This window comes from Bos grunniens, chromosome X, assembly GCF_055505025.1.
Source record: "Bos grunniens cultivar Pamir isolate PY7600 chromosome X, Bosgru_T2T1.0, whole genome shotgun sequence".
NCBI classification, from domain to species: domain Eukaryota; kingdom Metazoa; phylum Chordata; class Mammalia; order Artiodactyla; family Bovidae; genus Bos; species Bos grunniens.
This window is the reverse complement of record NC_141194.1, coordinates 92,417,692-92,440,988: the sequence shown is the minus strand read 5'-3', so window position 1 is coordinate 92,440,988 and position 23,297 is coordinate 92,417,692. Positions and strand designations below refer to the sequence as shown.

The window sequence follows — 23,297 nt, the reverse complement described above, 5'->3', positions numbered from 1 at the left end:
AATGTCTTCTTTTTAATGGCTGAGTAATACTCCATTGTGTATATGTACCACAGCTTTCTTATCCATTCATCTGCTGATGGACATCTAGGTTGCTTCCATGTTATTAGTTTTTAATTCCACTACTGCACAACCCATAAAGATTTTGGTCCAATTAATATACCCCTCCTTCACTAGAATTCCTAATGGAACAATAGGTAGAACCCCTAACACCTTCTAATCAGTGCATTATTACATACTTTAAGGAAATGAATAATCCTTCAATGAGTCTTAATTCTGAAGTATTAGATGAGTATAGTTCAAATAATGACATCAATCAATACATTTAAAATTTTTTATTTTTAGAGATTGAACAATGATTCATTGCAATTTTTCTGAATAAACAATTAGCAGTCTCAAAGATTATTTCAATAAATTTTAAAATTAGAGCACAGATTGCATACAAATTGATTTTAAATATGCACAGTTTTGAAAAGAACTTAAGAGTACTTAAAAGATCCAATGACATCAATCAATACGTTTAAAATTTTTTAGAGATTGAACAATGATTCATTGCAGGTTTTCTGATGAAACAATTAGCAGTCTCAAAGATTATTTCTATAAAATTTAAAATTAGAGCACATATTGAATACAAATCGATTTAAATAGGTACAGTTTTGAAAAGAACTGAAGAGTACTTAAAAGATCCCATTGATTTCATGTGGCATGATTCCTAGTTTAATTGATAGTGCCTCAGTTAAGTAAGTCCTGGCAGAAAACACTTACTGATTAATTATCTAGAAACTGGTAGCACTAAAATATTAAAATTTATGCATTCAAATGGTTTGTGTGTGTGCTTGTGTGTATGCATGTATGATTTGTGCTTTGCCTAATCTACTATCTTAACGATTATCCTTTCTGTTTCCTGAGGCGCTTAACCTTACTTCAAAAGACCTAATCATACTGAACTTTTCTTGTCAGCTCTTTGCATATATCACATTTCTAGTTTACAATGATTTCTTCTATTTTGGACAAGGGCTTTGGAGTAAAAACTAAAGTACACTAAAATAAACTGTACTCTGTCCCAATGCTACTCACAAGCTGCCAGAACTTTCATGCTTCAACTCACAGGACTTGGGAATTTGGCTTTCCAGGAATCCCTGTCAATGCTTCTGTGATGAGCCAGGGCTTCCAGGTGCTGCTGCTACAAGGTGAGGTGTAGTTACAATTTTTTCTTTACTGTGCACTGACTATGAAATGTAATTGCTCCTTCATTTTCTTGTTTCAGCTGGCAAAGGATGTAAAAATTCCAGATGGATTAAACATCTAAATTGGAAATATTCATTACCAACAAATGACTAAATATTTTCAGTCCTTCCTAAGCTGGCTATCCAACATCTAATCTCCCTTAGTATGTGCCTAGCTTCCTTTCCTCTTAGCACCTTATCATTTAACGCTCAATTACACATTTGCAATCTCTCTTGCTTATTTACTTTGGGACACCTCTGTAGATGCAGTTCACTACTGTGTATATTTGCTAGAATGACAGCCACAGAGCACAATGGGAGTTGACTTCCTAAAATAGTTTACTGTCTTACTGTGTTAAAAATATGATTTAAGATAAAACTTATTTTTGAACCTTAACTGAGTAAATATTATGAAGAAAAAAATGAATTTTTAAAAGACTTGATTCTACACACTACTTAAATGAGAGAATTTTCTGAAATTCAAACATAGCAAGCTCCATCTGCTCAGCGATGAGGTACTTGCACAAAGTTCCCCATGGCCTTTTTGGTGTACAAATTAAAAAGGAAGACTAATTCTAAGGAAATAATTTGACATAAAAGTTTGTTTTCTCTTTAAACTACTGCATTTAAAAAGTTATTTGAGTTGTAAACACTCAAGGATAAGCCAGTTTTAAGATCACATTATTGTGTCACAGTAACAAATGCGAATCACATTTATCTTTAATTCATGGATTCAGGTTCTCCTAAATTCTCATTATTGAGCTACTACATTCTTGATAAAAGTTATTAGGAAAATCCAAATCATCATTCCTGGCACCTAGGTACCAAGAAATAGTGTGCTATTATGAAATCACATATAGTTAGCTGCTTTTGTATTTTGGTTAACCAGGTAGTTTGAAAATTATTATCCCACTAGCACTGTCTTCAGATTTTAGAAGTAGAACTAGAGGAATTATAGTGAGGTATACTTTGTGGTAGTTCTGTTGCTTCTTTATTGCCCCAGAACTAACCATGGTATTGAGGATGGATATGGAGAAATGATACTTTTCACCAGGTAGCAATTACCATAGGCGACCAAATGCCACCTATCTATGGCGTCTATAATATATAGGGGTGATGGACTAGCATGATTTTTTTCACTGCTATAAATTTGCGACCTAGGTATTTGATAAAGTTGTATTTTTTTCCAAATCTTTCCTTTTAACCTATTACATTAAGTCCCTACATATGAACTTATCACTTTTAGATTAATTTCTGATTTTACAGAAATAGAACCATGAAAAACACAAGTATTAGCGGTCAAAACTTTATGTTGTTTTATTTTCTTATTTTTGCTTAATAACTGGAGGGAAGTTTTCCTACAGTTTAATCTGGGATCAGGAAAATACTCAAAGCTGTCTGATAGTCACATTGTTGGCCATATAAGAATTTTGATAAATCAACCAATCTGTCTTTGGGACAGAACTTGACGCCTACTTTAAAGTATTAAAAAATACAACTTATTCTACAGTACATATGTATAGGAGTTCAGTCCTGTAATCAGGCTTGCAAGTGTATTATTTGGTGGTTCTTATAGTTATTGCACATCTTTGGGGTTTCTGAGGAAAATCAACCATTTTAGGCTTTCTTCCTTTCTCCTTATCAAGAGAAAACCAGCTTAACATGGGATGAAAAGAACATAACTGGTCTCTAACCGTGGGCTTAACTGTCATGGAGCAATGAGGGAAAAGGGGGGCCTTTCCCCCTTTATCACTGTATTTTCTCCAGGCATGCAGGTTGTTCAGCCTTAGGTCTGGTTTATACCTAGTCCTTATTATTTTCATTTCGTAATCTAACATTCGGTTCTTTCTAGGACTTAGCAAATCTGTATATGGTTTGTTGCTATTTTGATTTTTTTCTGGGGGGGGGAAAAAAACCCTCATTCAGGGGCAACTCTTTTGAAAGCTGTTTGGAATCTAACGCATTACAGGTTTCTTAACTCCATGTTGTAAAATTCCGAATATAGATACTGTCCAAACTGTCCAAAGAGTAATGTTTGAATTCACAGTAACAAAAGTTACAAAGTTTGTGCAAAAGATATTGTACACCATTGGAGTACATAGAGCTTGCTATAGTTAATTTTATATATAAAGCTGCATTTATCATTAAAACTATTCTGTGCTACATTAAAAGTAAAGTATCTGATTTAATTTTTCCCTACAAGTAAAAGTGAATGCTCATTTAATCTCAGAAAATTTAAAAATGCAAATTGTATATTTATGATGCTTATAATCAGTATAATAAATCATTGGAAACTTTTAAACACCATAATTGCTTTGGAGCTCTTCAAGTTTTCCAAGGGTCATGAAGTAAACCCGGCTGTGATGATTGCGCAGGATAGAGGTAAAGAATAGCTTTAAAAAGAGAGAAAGAGACAATATCAGTAAATATTTAATAACTGCAAATTGATATTTGATAGGTACAACTATCATTTCAATTTATCTGTTATCAATCAATTTCAAAAAGAGATTTCCTTAGATTAAAATATACAAATTCAAATGAGTATGGAGCCAAAATTATAATTTAAAAAGTACTTTTTACCATATTCTATATGACTGTACTTCATATAGTTTAAATAAAATTAAGTTTTTGTAGGTGACATTTATCTGCTAAATTTCTTGATTGGTTTCATTAACAATTTAAAAAAATCTACTTTTACTTAAGTTAGCTTTCCTTTTACTTTTAATATATGGAAAATATCATATTATTTAGATGCAGTTCACACTGTCGCTGGTGCTTAAGTGGCCACTGAAATTTTCTACTGGGTACAATTTTCTATTTCAGTGTAATAGACTGACATGAATAGATTGATATTATCAGCTAAACCAATTGACTTAGAGAGGAACATGTTGTGCAAATATGGTCTGTGCCATAAAGAAAATTAGGACAGTACAAGAATATAAATAGCAAACAGAAGTATTCTTGTTAGGACCAAGGTTTTCAACCTCCACAATGGATATACTTAGGAAGGTGTGTGACGTAATGATGAAAACAACACTAGCTACCCTTGACTTAAAACCTTTTATGTGCCAGGCTGTCGACCTGCGAGATGCTTATTATATATACATTATTGATAATTTACAGAATTGTTCCAAGTTATTAATATTCCCATTTTTGAGATGAAAAAAACTAAGGTTCAGAAAAACAAGTCAAACTTCCAGGTTCTCACATGTAGTTAGATCTGGGACTGCATCCTAGATGTACCTGATCTCAATCATTGGTTCTTGCCATTCTCTCTCTTTATACTGTAAACCAGTACCTTTTATTGATGCCCAGTGCTTTACCCTGTGGGTTCTGATAATTCAAATCCTCTGAAATTTCTTACAAATGTGAATGCTTCCTAGTCTTAGTAGAATTATTTTTTCATGCTATTATTTGTCACAACATGTAGGGACTGTTCTGATATCATACAATTCATTTTTTCCATATAAACTATCTGAATTGGTTAAAATTGATCACATTACACAAATAATTGCCAAATATTGATTTCCTTTTTCTTTTCTGTAAAGTGGACATGATAATGTCCACTTACAAAGATTAAGTGTGATAGCCTCTTAAGTATTTAGCACAAACTCTACTATATGATTAGGTGTTCAACAAACATAAATAACTTTTTCCTTCTTCTGTTATTGGATTATGTTGAAAACTATAAAAGGCAGATCTACTCAAGCATTATCTTTCAAAATGTCATATTAATATGAATGTGAAAAGAACTACGCATCACAGACAATAATGGAATTTGTAACAAATAGAGGCTAGTTTTGCTTTGAACACCATTAGAATTTTTACATTTTTGAAACTGATTTCTCTTGAAACCAAATTTCATCATTTACCAAATCAATGTTTCTAATGCAAATTGCAAATTTATTTTTATTATATTATTAATATGTCAATTTTGGAAATTAACATAAATATACTTATAGCCAGAAAGAAAACAATATAAATTTCCTCAGTTAATTTGCATTGCTTGCTTTACTTTTGCTCTAACTGGGGTATGTAAACTATACCTTGTCACCTCGGGTACACAGAAATCTCAGCTTCTTAATTGATCTGCGCTTCAGTTCACTTTCCAGAACCCTTGACTGCGAAGAGCGGACTTCCATGGCCTTTTGGCCCCACCCTGTGGTTCTCTGTGAACACTCAAAAGCTACAATAAAAATTTAAAAATCAGAAAAACACAAAATATTTCTGCCAGTGATGGAAAATTATAACTACAGCTAATGTTTGATTATTAAGAGGGACATTACTACAGTTTGGATGAATACATTCTTATTTTCCTCCGTCTAAGTCAGTAGTTTGGCCATTATGCTGCTCAACAGAATGTTCAAGCTAGCTATGTACTCTCATCATTGTGATCAACTATTCACCATAGTGAATAACTAGATCTAAGTTAATTTTTGTATTTACATTCTCCAACACTACAGAAAAAGCTGAAGGTTAATGTTAACCCCTTTGTAGAAAATCAAATCTACTCACAGTCATTATTTTATAATCTAGTTGGGGTACAATATCCTGTATGGGTTTGTACTTGTGCTTAAGTGACATACATGGAAACCTAACTCTTCAAAATTAAAACTGTTAAAAAATGACTTGCTAAAAGAATGACTTTAGCAACTCTGCTGCTGCTGCTACTACTGCTAAGTCACTTCAGTCATGTCCGACTCTGTGTGACCCCATAGACGGCAGCCCACCAGGCTCTGCCATCCCTGGAATTCTCCAGGCAAGAATACTGGAGTGGGTTGCCATTTCCTTCTCCAATGCATGAAGGTGAAAAGTGAAAGTGAAGTAGCTCAGTCCTGTCCGACTCTGAGCGACCCCATGGACTGCAGCCTACTGGGCTCCTCCGTCCACGGGATTTTCCAGGCAAGAGCACTGGAGTGGGGTGCCATTGCCTTCTCCGTTAGCAACTCTAATGTAATTCAATTAAGTACCATGTTATAAACAGAACTAAAGCTAATTTGACACTGTTAAGCCTTTCTCTTGCTTAGGAAATTTTTATTAAGATTAAAACTTTTGGGTCCTGCTTTATATTATTCAGTGACAATTAAGATTATGACAACTGCTTTAAAACAGAAAACCTAGTTATGTAAATAGCCATATAATCAGCTAACACTGTAAGGTATTTTCTGACATGGTGAGCAGTATTTTTTTCAACAACTGCATACAGCAAAATTTATAAACTTCATGCACAGTCTACTTGCTGAGTCCAAGTACCCAGTTCATATGGCATTAAATAATTTCTACCTTGATTCTAAAGCACATTAATTTGCCACTTAACCTAGCTACTGAGCTAGTTTGTATATGAGATAGAATCCAATGATTTAGTTGGGAATGCTTAATGATGCTTCCTATGATTGCTGCATCTCTATATATTTGTTTAAAAATCCAAAGCAATGATCTTATTAGTGAGAACATTCATTATATCTAAAGGAAAATGTAAAATTTAGATTGGGGAAATCTGGATCTGGGTCAGTTTTAAATTAAAAAAGAAGTTATGTTTAGACAAAAAAAGAGAGCAATTGATTTCCTTAATATTAGAGTTATAAAGCAATCTTTACATGCTCTCAAATTACCCTTAATACACAGACCAAAATATCTTCTCATAGTGCTCTAATTTATTTTACATATAGAGAGGTACTTTTCAATTTTAGTTACTTAAAATAGCTCTGTTTTAGGTTGGAAGTTGTCTTGCCTAAGGATAAGAACTGTAGCAGATGACTTTTTAAGATCTTTTTGATTCCTATCATTGTTTACTGACATAAATATAGGGGTTACATTTCGCATTTGAGCTAAATTTCCTTATTCTAATTTCTGATTAATAAATTGATCACAACCACTGTAAAAGTTAGAACAAGGCATTATTTTCAGTTTATTTTGCCCCAGATCTGTCAATTATATTGTAAGCATTTACTTCTTTTCACAAAATGGTTTTAAACCCTCTGTGAGTTCTTACCTTTTGAAGGAATTGGATGTTTTCAGGACATTCCTTAACACTATGTATGCAAAAAGAAAGGACTCTGCAGATGCAATGCAATGTGCCATCATCCATAGTGAAAAAATGTCCATTAAAAACGCTCTCTCAAACTAGTCCTTAAAGTCACATGTGGACCACATTTAGCCATTTTATAGAGATTTCAGAAGCTTCTAACTTTTTATTGATAAACTACTTTTCTCTCTCTCTCTTATCTTTCTGTCTTCTTCTTTTCTTTCCTTCCTTCCTTCCTTCTTCCGTCTATCTCTCTCCCCCTCTCCTTCTCCCTTTTCCTTTATTTGCTTCATTAAACTTATCCTCCTTCCAGGAACATTTCAACAAAATCATTCTACTCTAGTATTTTTGCTGTTTATAGGCATTATTCTGTTTCCTATTTAGAATTACCTCTGTAGTCATCAAGCCTCAGAGACATGTACGAGAGATTCAAGTTATTCAGATTTCCCAGATTGGTAGTCCTGTGCTGGTCAGGAAGAAAAAAAAAATTTTCCCTGGTCTAATGAAGATGAAAAGGCAGTTTTCTTTGTGTTGCCATCTGGGTAGTATCTAAGAGCATTTCAGTCAGTCATATTTATCTGTTTTGTAAATGAAGGATGATGAAATCTTAGTGACAACCAATGAGTCACAAAAGCAGTTTGTATTTGATTCTTCACAGGAATATTACTGGCTAAACAGAACACTATTGACTGTACAAAATGGAAATATTTGGCTCATCTCTTATATTAGTTGGCACTCTCCTAAGATAAAGGTAAAAACCCCAAATCAATGTTATGGAATGAAGCATTTTCAACATCTGTGTAAAATCTGCAAGCAAAAGGAGTTAAAATAAAATGATAGATTATTATAGAAAATAATCACTTTCTTATTTTAATTGCATGCTTATTGAAAATGAACTACTAAGACAGCCAAAATCAGTCTCTTTGTGGTAGCCTTGTGAAATCATTAAGCATAAGAAAAACATATACATTATCTTACAAGGGAGTAAATATGCAGTACCCCAAATTAACCCTAGATGCCTTGAGAAAAAGTGACACTTTAGGAAATAGAAGCTTTTCTGGGATCATATGAAAGGAGAAAAATTTTCCACATACCTATGGAGGATGGTATGTCTTTCCACACATCAAGGATATTCTTGAAGAGTTGTTCATTTGCTTCCACGGAAAGGGATTCAGCATTGAAGGTGAGCATCACGCCAATTCCCAAGGAATCAGGTAAAATGATGATATTCTGTGGTATAATGATTTCCAGGGGCTAGAATTATGTTCCATAAGGATTTATATGTCCAACATTTTATCACTACTACTTTAATAGAAGCAGCTTGGATGAACAATAAAGACCAAAGAGGGGTTCAAAGTACAGAGAGGAGAGAAATTTCTGTTTTAGCACTAAATAGCATGCTATCCAACACTTGAGAAGAGCCTTCCCTATGTCATAAGGTTGTTATTGTTTAATATTCTCCTATATTTTTAGGAGAAAAATTATATATGTAAAAAGCAGAATATATTTCTAACAGAGAAATTTGTTGAAATTTCACTAAGTATGATGTATAATGATAGAAGAAACATCACTTGTTTGATTTCAGATTCATTTTAGCACATTAATGAATACTAAATTTAGTAAGGAATGAACCAATTAACAAATACAAAATCACTGGTTATCATCCAATTCATTCAAATCAGAAATAGAAAATTAACTCTAAAATAGCTTGAGCTTAAATATTTACAAGGAACAGCCTTATAATATTTTTCACTGCTTGAAATGTAACAGTCATCCTCCCTTCAAAAAAATTATAGAATTTATTATCCAATTTACATAATCTTAAAATATCTTCAATTCAGAGAGGTACTAGGTGATGAAATATTAAGAAATATCTAAGAATTGCTAAATTTCATGATGCACAAAACAATGTGACAAAACGCCCAAACTATAGATATTGTCACGTTAATCATATTTCCCTTAACAATGAACAATCAATTCCTCTTATCATGTCTCCAATTTAGCAATTTAAGGGAAAAAATGTCAGAAACTATACTTGCCAAACCCAGCGCACTCAGGCCAAGTGCTTGTGGCCATGCCTCAGTCTCAGCAACAACAATTCTTAAAACTAAAATGGGGATCCAGAGGCCAAAAGCAATTTTAATGCGTTCCCTGGGCACTCGCATGAGCAACTGAATCAGAAAAGAGATGAAGGAAGAGCGAAAAAGAAATTGCAAGAAAAAAGATTGTCTCAAAAAATTTGTTTAGAACAGAGCTGAGCTGCTGTAAATCAGAAAGCATCAGAGGTAATTCTCTTGCTTCTCAGATGACTCCTGAAGTAATCAGATATTCTTTTAGCACACATAGCTCCCTTGTAGCTTTAAAGCTTTTGTATCTAGCACTGTTGGAAAAATTATTTTTAGTACATCCTGTTTCAGAAGACACTCTCTCCTCCCTTATATTAGAGTCCTTTCTCTTTTAATGGGTCAAGACACTAGGGCATTTAGCTAAAAATTCTATTTTTGAATTCACTTAAGGTATCCTAATTAGGCCAGAAAATGATGAAAAAAAAATCCTCTTCTCTCATTGTTTCCATAATAATTAACAGATTGCTCGAAAAGAAAGTAATTCTTCTTGCTTAGTAGTCAAGTTGAACACAGAATTCAATCTTCCTGAATGACTTTTCAAATAAGTATTAACTTGGATCAATACTGAGGTTTTCAATAACGCAAGATGTGATGTAAAACAAATAAGATGCAGGAAGTGAAGAATACTATAATATTTATACTAAAACTTACCTGAACTCATATTTAAGTGGCTTTGTCTGGGGCTCGGTTCAGTGTTTTTGACATTATAAATTGTGATTTTTATATAATCATAGGTGACAACAGAATGATCATCTAATTGGATTGTTAAATCTGACCAAAACTTGAAAAAACAGCCTCCATTAATGATCTGACAACTGTTCTGTGTAATCTGTCAGAGATATACGAGATAACTCTGAAAACTGTGCAATGTGTGATTGCAAAAACTGTGCAAAAGTGATTCAGAAGTACAAAAAAGTTTTCTCCTGGACTTTTGTATAACACTAAACTGCTAAAACTTTAGTGTTTGACAAAATGGGGAATTTAAAAAGATTTGTTGATTCATCTCTTCCTTTTTAATATAATTTTCAATAGGAAAAAAATGTCATTTCTACCATTATATGTATATTGTGTGTGAGTGTGTGAGGTATTATGTTATGTTTGAGCTCTTTATATAAATGATGTGTATAGTATTTTTACAACTATTCATATTTTAGATGCTGTGCCATATTTTCATGTTTATAATTATTTAAGAGTTGAGAGTTGATATGCATTAGCTTTTAAAGTGTTGAATCCTTGATCAGAAATTCTAAGTATAAAGTATACTATAAGAGAATACTTTATGATAACTTGCTATATATCATAGTTTACTAAAATCTGGATAAAGAAAGGGCATATACATAAGAATGCATAATGAGATGCAGAGAACTAAAAGCAAGGGTTATAAACTCATATGCCTAAGAGGGCCAGTTATTATAAATACATAAACATGGATGGATAGAGAATGCATAGCATATGTTCCATCCAAAAGTGGGCAGGCACCAATTGGTTCCAGTTGATTATGGCCAGATAGTAATGTTGGATCATTGGTTTTTCAATAGAAATCCAGATTTTAAGTGTAAACTAGGGATTCAGTTCAGTTCAGTCGCTCAGTCGTGTCCGACTCTTTGCTACCCCACGAATCGCAGCACGCCAGGCCTCCCTGTCCATCACCAACTCCCGGAGTTCACCCAAACTCATGTCCATCGAGTCAGTGATGCCATCCAGCCATCTCATCCTCTGTCATCCCCTTTTCCTCCTACCCCAATCCCTCCCAGCATCAGAGTCTTTTCCAATGAGTCAACTCTTCGCATGAGGTGGTTCATTTAAAAACAAATACAAAACATCACTGTGCCAGACAAAGTCTATCTGCAGAACGGACTTAGCACTCTGGACTAAGAAACCATCAGTGACTTTTGTTTATCCATTACTACCTTCTGGCACTCAATACTTACCTTTTAGGTCTCAGTTCTAATATAGATATTGTTACTCGTATTTTTAAACCTTTTAAGAGTTTCACAGTTGGAAATACTCAAATTATGTTACACAATAATTTCCAGGGATCTTACGTTATTTGGCAGGGTCACATCAGACATAACCTCAGATTCTGCATCAATGATGTGATATCCATCTGCTGAGCTGAAGAAAATCTTTAGTCTTTTTTCAGAACCAATAGCCAGGTCAACTGTCACTGGCTTATGACCAAGTGTTGGAAACACCTGTAGGTATAAAACCAAATACGGCCAAAAGGCCAAAAATGACATTCTGTCTAAGGTGAAAATTCTCCCGCCCGTTTGCTTAACAGGTGTATAGAACCCAGAATGATTTTTAAAATTACATAATACATTTAGAGACCTATGTATTACAACTTGTCATATCTGTTAACTCAACAAGAACAATTATATTCAGGTTCTAAATATTGAGTTTTCCTTCAAAGGCCAAATCTTCAAAAATCATAAGAGTTTTATATGGCCTTGTATCCTATGTGCTGTATTTAAATTCCTTGCCTTGAGCTTCAGCAAATGAAGGAGCTCATCTGGTCTCTTAAACCGGTTTGCTGGATCAGCTGCCTGTATTTTTGCCAATATTCGTATATAGGCTTCATAGGACATGTAGTCTCCTTCGGAGTCTGCTGATTGATCAATGCACACTTGGTAGGGAATGAGAAAGGCCAGACATGTTAACCTACCATAGACTGGGTGTACTCTAGGCTATTATGGTTCCTAGTCCAAGGAAACAAAAAGCCAAACAGTATACATTGCCAAGTTCAGGTCACAGTAGAGGACTGGGCATCACAGGTTTCACCATACTGAACTCATGTGGTGGGATTCAAGAACTGGAGTGAGGATTTAGACAAGGAACTGTATATCAGGCCAGACAGACTGTTGGTACTTACCTTCTTTGCTTCCCAGCTCCATACCAGGCAGCTCTGACCAATCAGCAGACACCCAGGAACAAACCCATATCCAAATACTGACAACTGACCCAATGTCCAATTTAGGGAGATCAGATCAGGGATGTGATTTGTGTCAGGACAGGCCCAGACTATCTATATAGTAGTCTGTGCTATTTATAAAAGAACATATTTATTGTACAAATGGCTCAGCCGGTAAAGAAATCCGCCCACAATTTGGGAGACCTGGGTTCGATCCCTGGGTTGGGAAGATCCCCTGGAGAAGGGAAAGGCTACCCACTCCAGTCGTCTGGCCTGGAGAACCCATGGACTGTATAGTCCATGGGGTCACAAAGAGTCGGACACAACTGAGCGACTTTCACTTTCAGACATTTGAGGAGCAGCCATAAACATTGCCCCATCTATATTGTACACATGTGATGTTTTAGTCTATAAAATATAATATGTAAACAGATCCTAACCTAAGATATGATTGTATTTCATGAATACCTTACTGGGGTCTATCATGATGTGTCCCTATCAGTGCTTTGAAAAACTCCATGGACCAACCAGTTCAAAATCTCCTAGGATGTTTGCTAAAAATACAGATTCCCCAGGCCCCATTCCAAACCTAATTTGGCCTGGAGTTCGCCTGAGGTCTAAACTTTTAACAAATGCTTCAGATGATTCTAAGAAGCTACCGGATTCTATGTAGTACCACTGGTTCATTAATCAGTCTTTATTAATACAGAATAAACACAGAATAATTTTATTTATGTTGAGTTCTGAAGCACTGTAAAAAGATAATAAAGATAAAAATAGTCTCCAGTTTATGAAATGTGATTAAAAATCATCAGCGACTTAATTGTTTGGGACACTAAATGGTTACCTTATGAGGCTGATCCATAGAAGTTCAGTTAAACCAAAATAAGGGCGGAAACAGTACTTGCAATCCAAATAAGCCTAACCAGCATTTCTTGTAATAGTTCTAGAGAGAAATGTGTTTAGAGATCCAGCTTGGAAGGAATATAGAGCCACCCTTTCCTCCCCACTCCCACCTATTATAGTCCTGGTCATGAGAGCAAAGGCTTTCTTTTCCTTTATTTGTCTACCAGGGGGTTCCCCACTCTACCACTGTCACATCTTTCCTTACCTTCCCTCTGCTCTCCACCCCTCACTAAGAGAGAAAAGGGACTTTCTCAGCTTCAAGTCATTGGGGTAGCACCCAAAGCTTGTGTTTGTGGCTTTAGAAGAGGAGTTCTTCATGTTAACTACAGGAATTGGGAGTGAGGAGCTGGTAGGGAGTTCCTGTAAGGGGAGGGGTCAGGGATTTCCCTCACATTCTCCCTTGGTTTGGTACCTGCAAATTGTCTAGAAAAGGGTTAAATGATAATTATTGACATGGTATATTCAAATTACATTAACTGTAGAAGAATAGCATCTATATTTCTCCTACTATATTCCAAATACTGTTCTGTTTACAATTTCTCAAAAGAAAGCCCAATGAAAATGGAGACCACTCACTTTAATGGCAGTGTTTTCATCAAAGGACTTTGGTGCCCATGCATACAGGTGAATCGATGATTTCAAAGCAATTGCAATATATGTTGTTTCTTCATGTTGGACTACAATGATAAAATACAAAGAAGTAACAATGCCACAGGGTTAACAAGAACACTCAAGTATTTGTATTTGTTGTTAAAAATGTCGTAACAATGACAATTAAGAAGGCAATAGCATCCAGAATGATTTATGGATTCAATGCAATCTCTAAAATCCCAATGGCCCCCTATGTACAAACAGAAATGCTGATTAAAATTCACATGGAATTAGAAGAGGCCAAAATGCTCTTAAAAATAAAAAACAACGTTGGAGGACTCACAGTACCCAGTTTCTAAACTTATTATAAGCTATAGTAATCAAAGCAGTGTAGTACTGACATAAGGATAGGCATATAGATCAATGGAGTAGAACTGAATGTCTATAAATAAAGTACATTTATGGTCATGGTGCCAAGAATATTCAATAGAGAAACAACAATTTCTTCATCAAATGGTACTGAGACAACTGAATATCTACATATAAAAAAATGAACTGGATGTCTTACCTTAATCCATATATACAATAATTAACTTGAAATGGATCAAAGACCTAAATGTAAGAGCTAAAACTATGAAGCTATTAAAAGTAAATAAACCCTCATGGTAATAGATTCTCATATTTGACACCAAAAGCATAAACAACAAAAGAAATAAACAGCTAAATTGGGTTTCATTAAAATTCACTCTTCTATGTATCAAAGGACACTATCAACAGAGTGAAAAGATAAAGTATGGAACAGGAATAAATATTTCCAAATCATATATCTGTAAGGGTTTAGTATCCAGAATATACAAAAAACACAACTCAATAACAAAAGGATAAATAGCCCAAGGGAGATACACAAATGGCCAATAAACACTTGAATGCTCAACAACATTATTCATGAGGGAAATGCAAATCAAAACTATAATGTGATGCCACTTTATACCTACTTGGATGGTTGGAACCAGAAGAAAGACATTTTAAACAATGAATTTATAATAGATAAATAAAAGATGAAGTATTTATACAATGCAATACTATTCAGCAATAAAAAGGAATACTGATACATGTTGTACTGGTTATAGCATGGATGAACCTTGAAAACATGGTATGTGACAGAAGCTTGTCACAAAAGATTATATAATGTATAATTCCATTTAAGTACATCATGGAGAAAAGACAAATCTATAGCAGAGAAAGTAGATCAGTAGCTTATTCAGATTATGAAGGGAATAAGGTAAGAGGAATTAAATTTGCAGTGATTGCTAATGGCTATGATGTTTCTTGTTAGAATGATGAAAATCAGATCATGGTGATGGTTACACAACTCTATAAACATACTGCAACTCAATTGTACGCTTTAATTGGGTATATTTCAATAGAGCTTTTTTATTAAAGAAAGAGAAAGTTTATAAAAAGTATATGTTTGCCCTTGGCCAGACCTTCTGGCTCTTATGAAATATGTTGTCCTACTTCTAGATTTATGTTTATGCTAAATCCCTCTTCTTTGGCAGAGACACTGCTGCTGTCTTCTCTAGCCAGACTTCATCTAAGACTAATATATAAGAATTCTCTCTCTCCTTTCCTCTCCCTCTCTCATTCTCTCTCACTCTGTGTCTCTGCCTCTCTGAGTCTAGCTTCACTTTCTTTCTTTATTTTTTTTTTAACTGTTCAGAAGTAGGTCAAAGAATTATGATTAATAAATCCCCCAACAAGCAAACAAATTCTCTTTCAAGCAAATAATGCTGATAATTTCAATATATGGCAGTAATTGGTATCAGTCCACTATTTTGTGGACCTTGGAAGGCTATGAAAATACCATGCAAGTATGGTTATGTTGTTATTCTCCTTTGGGAAGGAGCTACTGTTCCACTCGTCAGTAGGACAAGTGTTATTAGAGAGCTGGGATGGATTGGAATGCAATCAGCCAGGAAAAGTAGACTAAACTAGTCCATTCATTTCACAAATGCACAGAACTATCTTTGCAAGGTTGACTATCTTTGTAAACTCTCTCTTATAGAACTAAAAACTTGATAAGTTATTAAGAGGTACTTCTGCTATATCAACTTCTGGGTTGACATCTGGGAATATTAAAGTAATGATACACAAAACTAGAAGAAAATAGTATATTTATTTAATACTTAAGTTGTCTGGACACTCATTTCTACCTTTATTTGTGTGTATGTATGTATGTATATGGGCTTCCCTGGTGGCTCAGATGGTAAAACATCTGCCTGCAATGTGGGAGACTTGGGTTCGATCCCTGGGTTGGGAAGATCCCCTGGAGAAGAAAATGGCAACCCACTCCAGTACTCTTGCCTGGAGAATTCCATGGATGGAAGAGCCTGGTAGGCTATAGTACATGGCATCACATATGTATACATACATGAAACCTATCCTGGGAAAGCCTCTTAGTATGCAGAATAGAAATGGTCAGTCAGGATAAAAATATCCTGCCACAACTCATATTGCTAAGTCGCTTCAGTCGTGTTCGACTCTGTGTGACCCCATAGATGGCAGCCCACCAGGCTCCCCCGTCCCTGGGATTCACCAGGCAAGAACACTGAAGTGGGTTGCCATTTCCTTCTCCAAAGCATGAAAGTGAAAAGTGAAAGTGAAGTCGCTCAGTCGTGTCCGACTCTAGCGACCCCATGGACTGCAGCCTACCAGGCTCCTCTGTCCATGGGATTTTCTAGGCAAAAGTACTGGAGTGGGGTGCCATTGCCTTCTCTGAACTCATATGATTCCAACTATCTCTTACCTATGCCACTAGTTCTGACTGATAGACAATTAGTAAAGAGGAAAGAAGAAAAAAAAGGCTAAGAGTAGAGGGGATTTGCTTCAGAAATAGAAAGAATGGGAAAACATTACTTCCAAGTTGTTGAGAGATGACAGCAGGACTCTGAGACCCTGGATTTGTTACTCCATTCCACAGTGGATGGTTGTGAAGACACAGGGGATATGAAAACACACTAATCAGACAGGAAATATTTTGCAATTATACTCATGAATATCATAAGTGGGAATGAGAGCCAGCAGATAATTGATAAATTTTCTTTTTGACTCATGGTAAAGTTTCTTGGTCAGTATTAAGAGGGATTTTCCAATTTTTAAAAAAGGAATCATTATGGGATTCTATTTTATTGCTGCTCCAAGGAAAGACAATGTCATATAAATCTTGCAGGTTACTGAAGACACATTAACATTTATACAATTGAAGTTAAATAGAAGCAGGAAGAAACATCAGTTAATGTGAACTAATTAGAGTGAGTGGGAAGGGAAGAAAGGAGGAAAAGTAAACCAAATTTAACTTCAATAGCTATTTCAATCAATATTTTTTCAATAACAGCCATTATTGTGACATAAAAGACTTGAAAGATGTCTCAGAGAAATTTACTCATTTTTGTATTTGAAGTTGCAAATGTTTTCCTTTCTCTACTTTACCTTTCACAAGAATGTACTTCACCAAATGAAAGGAGGCAAAATTTATATAGCTGAGGTAAATGGCAACATATTCCAGTATTCTTGCCTGGGAAATTCAAAGGACTAGGGAGCCTGGCAGGCTACAGTCCAAGACGTCACAAAAGAGTTGGACATGGCAATGACTAAACAATAACAACAAAAACAAATGTGAAATGAGACTTACGGACACTGAAGTGTTCACAGCCTGTCAACTTATCAATTGATTTGCAGGCTTCTTCTGTTTTGAGCATTTCCTCTTGTCTTCTTTTACTTTCTGGATCATCATTCAAAATCTTATTTCTCAGCCACGTCAAATGATACACTCGAAGTCTGTTCTTACGGCCTGATAGATAAGAAAAGACACAGTGTTTTAATTCAGTCTTTTTTCTTTTTTTTTACATATTAGAAGAACAAAAAAAGGTAAAGGTATTTTGTCTTTTTAATCAAATCTTTTAATTAAAGTAAAAAGCAGTTTTAAAAAACTATACTGCATTGAGTTTCCCCTTTAGAGTTTGGAAATATGATAGCAAAGTTTCTTTTAGTCTCTCACTTCCAAGAAATAGCTGAAGTGTCTACCAGCTATCAATGTAGAAGTGAATGTACAATACTTCTTTGGAACAGGTTAAGACTACTACTATGTGGGCAACAGAATTACCATCCATTCATTTGTTCCTTAGCTTTTAATTTAAGCCATGAGTTTTTTGGGACTCAGAGACCTAGAAGCTCTCTCTGGTAGTGTGCATATATGAGAAGATATGTCTGGTGTACTGATTGTTAGGCATCCTCAGCCAGTGAGATGGGTGTCTCTCTCTGTACTCTTTCATTCCAGTAAACTTACAAAGAAATCCAACGGTTTATTATTTTTTCTCAGCCCAATCTATCTTTAATGTTATTTTTCTAATTGTAAATCCCATCAAATTCTTACAGTTCTTTCAGAAAAACAAGCCATTAAAATCACACATTTATTTTCATATATAGTACTTTATAGTCATTTAAAGACTATAAGATTTCTAGGCCCAACATTAAGATTCTTATTCATGTAATCTTAAACATATTTTTAATCATTTTTCAGCAGTGTTAGAATTCAAGTATCTATATCTATTGTCATTCTGTTCTCAAATAACAAAGTTGAGCTCCAAACTATCAGGTATCTTTCTATACTAACATTCTCTGTACTATCTTATGCAAAAATAATCCACATTTAAGAGAAACTTCAGCAATAAAAAGAGAATATTTGGGTTAGAGAAAGCTGGATAAAAAGAAATCTGTTATCCAGATGTGCAGCATGCAAGCCATCCAGATGTATTCAAAAACTAAATGTTGCTTCCATGTGCCTCAAACAATTATAAATGAATGGCCATGAAAAATGATTTAAAAAATCATGATACTTCGGTATATATTTCTAGGGGATTTTCTCTAACCAAAACTTAAAGCAACATTAATCATATTTAGGACTATACATAATCATTAGTTAATGTGAAATATCATTATTAGGTATAGACAGGAAGTATATAAGCACATAAAAATTACTGTGATTAGCATCATTTTATTCTATAGTTAAAACATTTAACATTTTTTTCCAATCTTTCAAGAGTAATTTTTTGCCTAAAGTCAGCATTAATGTTAGTGCTTTTCTGATACCAAGTACTGTTTAGTAATCACAATAATTATTAACATCCATATACTTGATCTCTCATATTCCAAGGTTCAGGCTCTGACTGACTCAAACTAAAAAGTTCTACTACTATGTGGGAAGAATAGAGGATCCATTCTTGTTACTAGCCCTATCTGTAGACCCTTATTATACGGCTGTGGTAGGTACAACAGACTCTCATTTTTATCCAGTTATTGGCCTCTTTGTTCCTTGTTGCTTCTAACACATCACAGGAAAGGTATATACTGGAGGTTACTGTGGTGGTGAGTGCATGGGTGGCTGAAGCTGTGACTTCCAAAGTTGTGCATGGTTATTGACAGAAGACCTGATAGGATGCAAATGGCATGGTTTTTCCTTTCCCTGACCTAGTAGAGGTACATTGCAATCAAATATCCAGACATCAAAGGAGAGTCAGAAGTTTAAATTGTAAATAGTTAAGAAAATGCAAGTAGGAAAGCCTGGTGTCCCAATTAAAAATTATATTTACAGTGCTTTCCTCAGAACACTTTCACTTGAGAAAGTCTTTAGCCCAGTTTACAACCTAATTAATCTGCATAATAACTCAGCTAATTTTAGTTCTTAAACAAACCTGAGATGGTAATCAGCAAATTGAGTGGCTCTACAACTTGAATCTGACGGAATGGTCTTCTCTTTATAAGTTTAGTAATGTCTGCCTTTCCACTTCTGTCCATCAGATACAGATTCGATCGAGTTCCCAACAGTAAATTCACTCCTGTTCGTATACAAAAAGAAAAGTGCTATATTAGCTCAGATTACATTTTTATAATTACATTTATATTAGTATTCTTGCTTCTCCAGTGAGCTGATCTATGTAAAGGTGATGTTTGTCATTTTAAGCTACTGTTGACTTCATTCTGTGTAACAGGGAACTCTCTACTAACAGAACAAATTTATTTTCATTAAAATATAGAAAATAACACCTTCTGGTAATATTCCACTGGCTGGTGTCTGGTATGCCATCACACAGATAGAACTTTGTGTATATGTTAGTACCTTTTAGTAATGTCCCATACTTTACAAAAATCAGTCAACTCTTTTGAAAGTTACTATTAAATACTCATGAGGCCTAGTATATATAGTCTTTTTTTAATTTTAATTATTTTTTAATTGAAGGATAATTGCTTTACAGAATTTTGTTGTTTTCTGTCAAACCTCAACATGAATCAGCCATAGGTACACGTATATCCCTTCCCTCTTGTTGGTTTCTCATTCCTAACTATAACAGCGATTTAATACTTTTAAATAATTATATGCAAATTATTTTAAAATTGGGTGATTCTGTGTTCATGCATATATTAAAAAACTTATATTGCTGAATGTCTATAAAATTCGTTCCTATTTCATGTATTTACATTCCTATACTCTGTTATTTGTGTGCTGGCTCTATTCATTAAAATATAAGCACTGTTTAAAGACTGAATGAGAAGACTAAAATAGAAGATTCAACTAAATTTAGAATGCACTTCATATGGGGGTTAGGATCAAGACAGTGGAGTAGAAAGACTCTGAACACACCTCTTTCCATGGGCACACAAAAATTACAACTATTTACAGAGCAACTGTCTATGAGAATGACCTAAAGCCTAGCAGGAAGATTTTCTGCAACTAAAGACATAAAGAAGGAGCCACAACAAGATGGGAAGGAATGACAGAGATGCAGTTTAGTAAAGACTCATATTCAAGAGCTGATGACTCATAAACAAGAGGTTCTGGCCAAGGAGTTTGGCATCCAAGATGCACATTGGGTTCCCCAGCCCGGGGGTCTGGCACTGGGAAGATGAGCTCCTAGAACAATTGGTTTTGAAAATCAAGTGGGGCTTATTTTCAGGAGAGCTGAAGGGCCATAAGTAAAAGAAATTCCATTTTTACAGGGCATACACAAAATCTCATATGCTTCAAGTTTCAAGGCAGACACGGTGGTTTGAAAGGTGCCTGGGTCAGACCCACTTGTTGATCTTGGAGAATCCCCTTGGAGAGACAGAAGCAGTTGGGACACCCCTGGGGACTGAGACACTGGCAGCGGCCATTTGGGGCATCTTGTTCTACCATGATGACACATACTAAAATCTTTTATATTTTAAAATATAAAATCACAAGTTATAAAAATGGGTTACTAGACATGAAGCTCATCTCTGGGTAGTTGCCTGACTGAAATGATAATGAAGTAAACTTTGCTTTCTTGTTATCTGACACATTACATTAGTAGAACTTTGAGGATGGCTTTTTTTTTCTGCAAATCTGTAATATTTGCTACACTGCTCTATTTTTAATTTAAAATTCTGTCCCCTGTTCAATCATACATTAAGCAAAATCTATGAAACTGCAGGTTGGAGGTTGGCATTTATTTTGGATTTTTCACTTCCTTGCATTAATTTATTCTATTTCATTTATGATTCAGACTGGCTTGAGGTAAAAAACTGTCTCAGAATTACCAAGTGGTTAAAATTCTCCTGGAATAAAGGATTGAATTAGTCTATTAAAGTTAAGATATTATACAAGGAATTTTGTCTACAAATCCTCAAGATATTTTAAAAACAAGAACTTTTAAAGAAACTTCTTGCAATAATCTCATTAGGTATTATACATTGCATTCTATCACAAATTAAAAATACTAAGCTTGAATTTTCAAATAATTATAACCTAGTCCAATTTTATATTTTAGCAAAGTTAATTCAGGTTATAAAGAAAAACAGAATGAACAGGAGAGGGAGTAATTCAAACACCAAACTGCACTGAGTGAAAATAAATAAGCAAGTTAACTGCTCTCTCTGTGTGTACATACATGTGTATATGCATGTTTAATAACACATACAAACACACACACACACACACATACATGGAAATGAGGAGGACATGGCAACCCACTCTAGTATTCTTGCCAGGATAATCACTTGGACAGAGAAGCCTGGTGGGTTATGGTCCACAGGGTCGCAGAGTCAGATAGGATTGAAGTGACTTAGCATGTATGCATAATTGAAAACAGTTGTGCTTAGTCGCTCAGTCATGTCCGACTCTTTGCAACCCCATGAACTGTAGCCCACTAGGCTCCTCTGTCCATGGCGATTATCCAGGCAAGAATACTGTAGCGGGTTGGCATTCCCTTCTCCAGGGGATCTTTCTAACCCAGGGATCAAACCCAGGTCTCCCGCATGGCAGGCAGATTCTTTACCATCTGAGTCACCAGGGAAGCCCTGAAAACAGTTTGTCAATAGCAAATACATATTTTATATCTGTGCTTTTACACTAGTTTTTATATAGATAAAAATGTACTCTTTAAAACACAACTCAGTTTTAAGAAATCAAACTTACCCCACAAAGAACCACAGCAGATCTCAGAAGTGAATTCCTTTTCATACATATGGATTAGTGGTTTTTTACATTCATAAGAGACATATAATGGGTTAACATTAACGTCAGAGGGTCGCTTAGATGATTTCTCAGGTACTTCCACTAATCCAGCATATACTGTGAAGAGAAGATATTGAGAGAACTTACTAGTGTGTACACCATACGCACTTGAGTGTTTTTACAAATGAGACACAGCTTAGAAAAATTCCTTTTCCTTTATTGTATTTTATTTTTTATGGAGCTATCATTTCTATAATTCATAAATCATCAGATGACACAAATCAAGACAGAATATATTTCTGTATATGAATGCATTTCAAGTTACTGTGATTAGATATCAAATGAAATCCAGATGAGGGAGCCAATTTCTCAATTATAGTTCGAATTTAGGTGCTATAAAGATTTAGTGAAGAGTAGATTTTTTAAAAATCCATCTGAATTTATGTCACTGAGTATCAGAATGACTTCTTTTCTGATAATGAACCAGTGGTTTTTGACAAACTGTATTTAATATGGAACAGACTGCAGCATTTGAAGATTATATTAAATACACTTACAGATGGCACTGGCAAAGTCAGCATTTGCAGTCCTTTCAGAATCATTGGAGGGAGATGAGTGGTTGGCAGAGAAACCTGATTCTGTTGATACTTCTGATATGTCCACAGTGTCATTCTCAGCATCAGGTACTGCGGGTGCAGCACCTGGGGCAACGGCATTTGAGGCCTCACTTCTACCGCCTGACTCCTAAAAGATGATCAAAAATTGATATTGACTTTATTAAGAAATTAACAGGGAGAGAAATGTAAGATGCCTAGGGGTTACTTGAAAGAGGGAATGCAAATTTTGTAACATCTATAATTCTTGATCCTTATAAAACCCACATTTACCAGTAGAACTCAATAATGTTAGCAGAAAAGAAAAAACTAACTTATAGTGAGACAACTGATGTCCGAACAGAAATTAATGGAGCATGAAATCCTCAGCT

General features: G+C 34.9%; 1 protein-coding gene across 3 annotated transcripts in view; it reads right to left on the bottom strand.

Annotated features, from left to right (window-relative positions):
- Window positions 1–317: 317 nt before the first annotated feature.
- NRK (Nik related kinase) overlaps window positions 318–23,297 on the bottom strand; it is a 130,297-nt gene continuing 107,317 nt past the window's right edge. For 2 of the 3 annotated variants that reach the window (XM_086386538.1, XM_086386536.1), the window contains exons 20-29: window positions 22,870–23,056; window positions 22,274–22,429; window positions 19,533–19,676; window positions 17,474–17,632; window positions 13,770–13,868; window positions 11,858–12,003; window positions 11,420–11,569; window positions 8,343–8,478; window positions 5,270–5,409; window positions 318–3,616 (exon numbers count right to left, since the gene is read on the bottom strand). In XM_086386538.1, the coding sequence (XP_086242664.1) occupies window positions 3,521–3,616; window positions 5,270–5,409; window positions 8,343–8,478; window positions 11,420–11,569; window positions 11,858–12,003; window positions 13,770–13,868; window positions 17,474–17,632; window positions 19,533–19,676; window positions 22,274–22,429; window positions 22,870–23,056 (1,413 nt within the window). In that variant the 3' untranslated portion in view covers window positions 318–3,520. Of the gene's footprint in view, window positions 3,617–5,269; window positions 5,410–8,342; window positions 8,479–11,419; window positions 11,570–11,857; window positions 12,004–13,767; window positions 13,869–17,473; window positions 17,633–19,532; window positions 19,677–22,273; window positions 22,430–22,869; window positions 23,057–23,297 lie in introns of all 3 variants that reach the window. The other variant, XM_086386537.1, reaches the window with a different exon arrangement.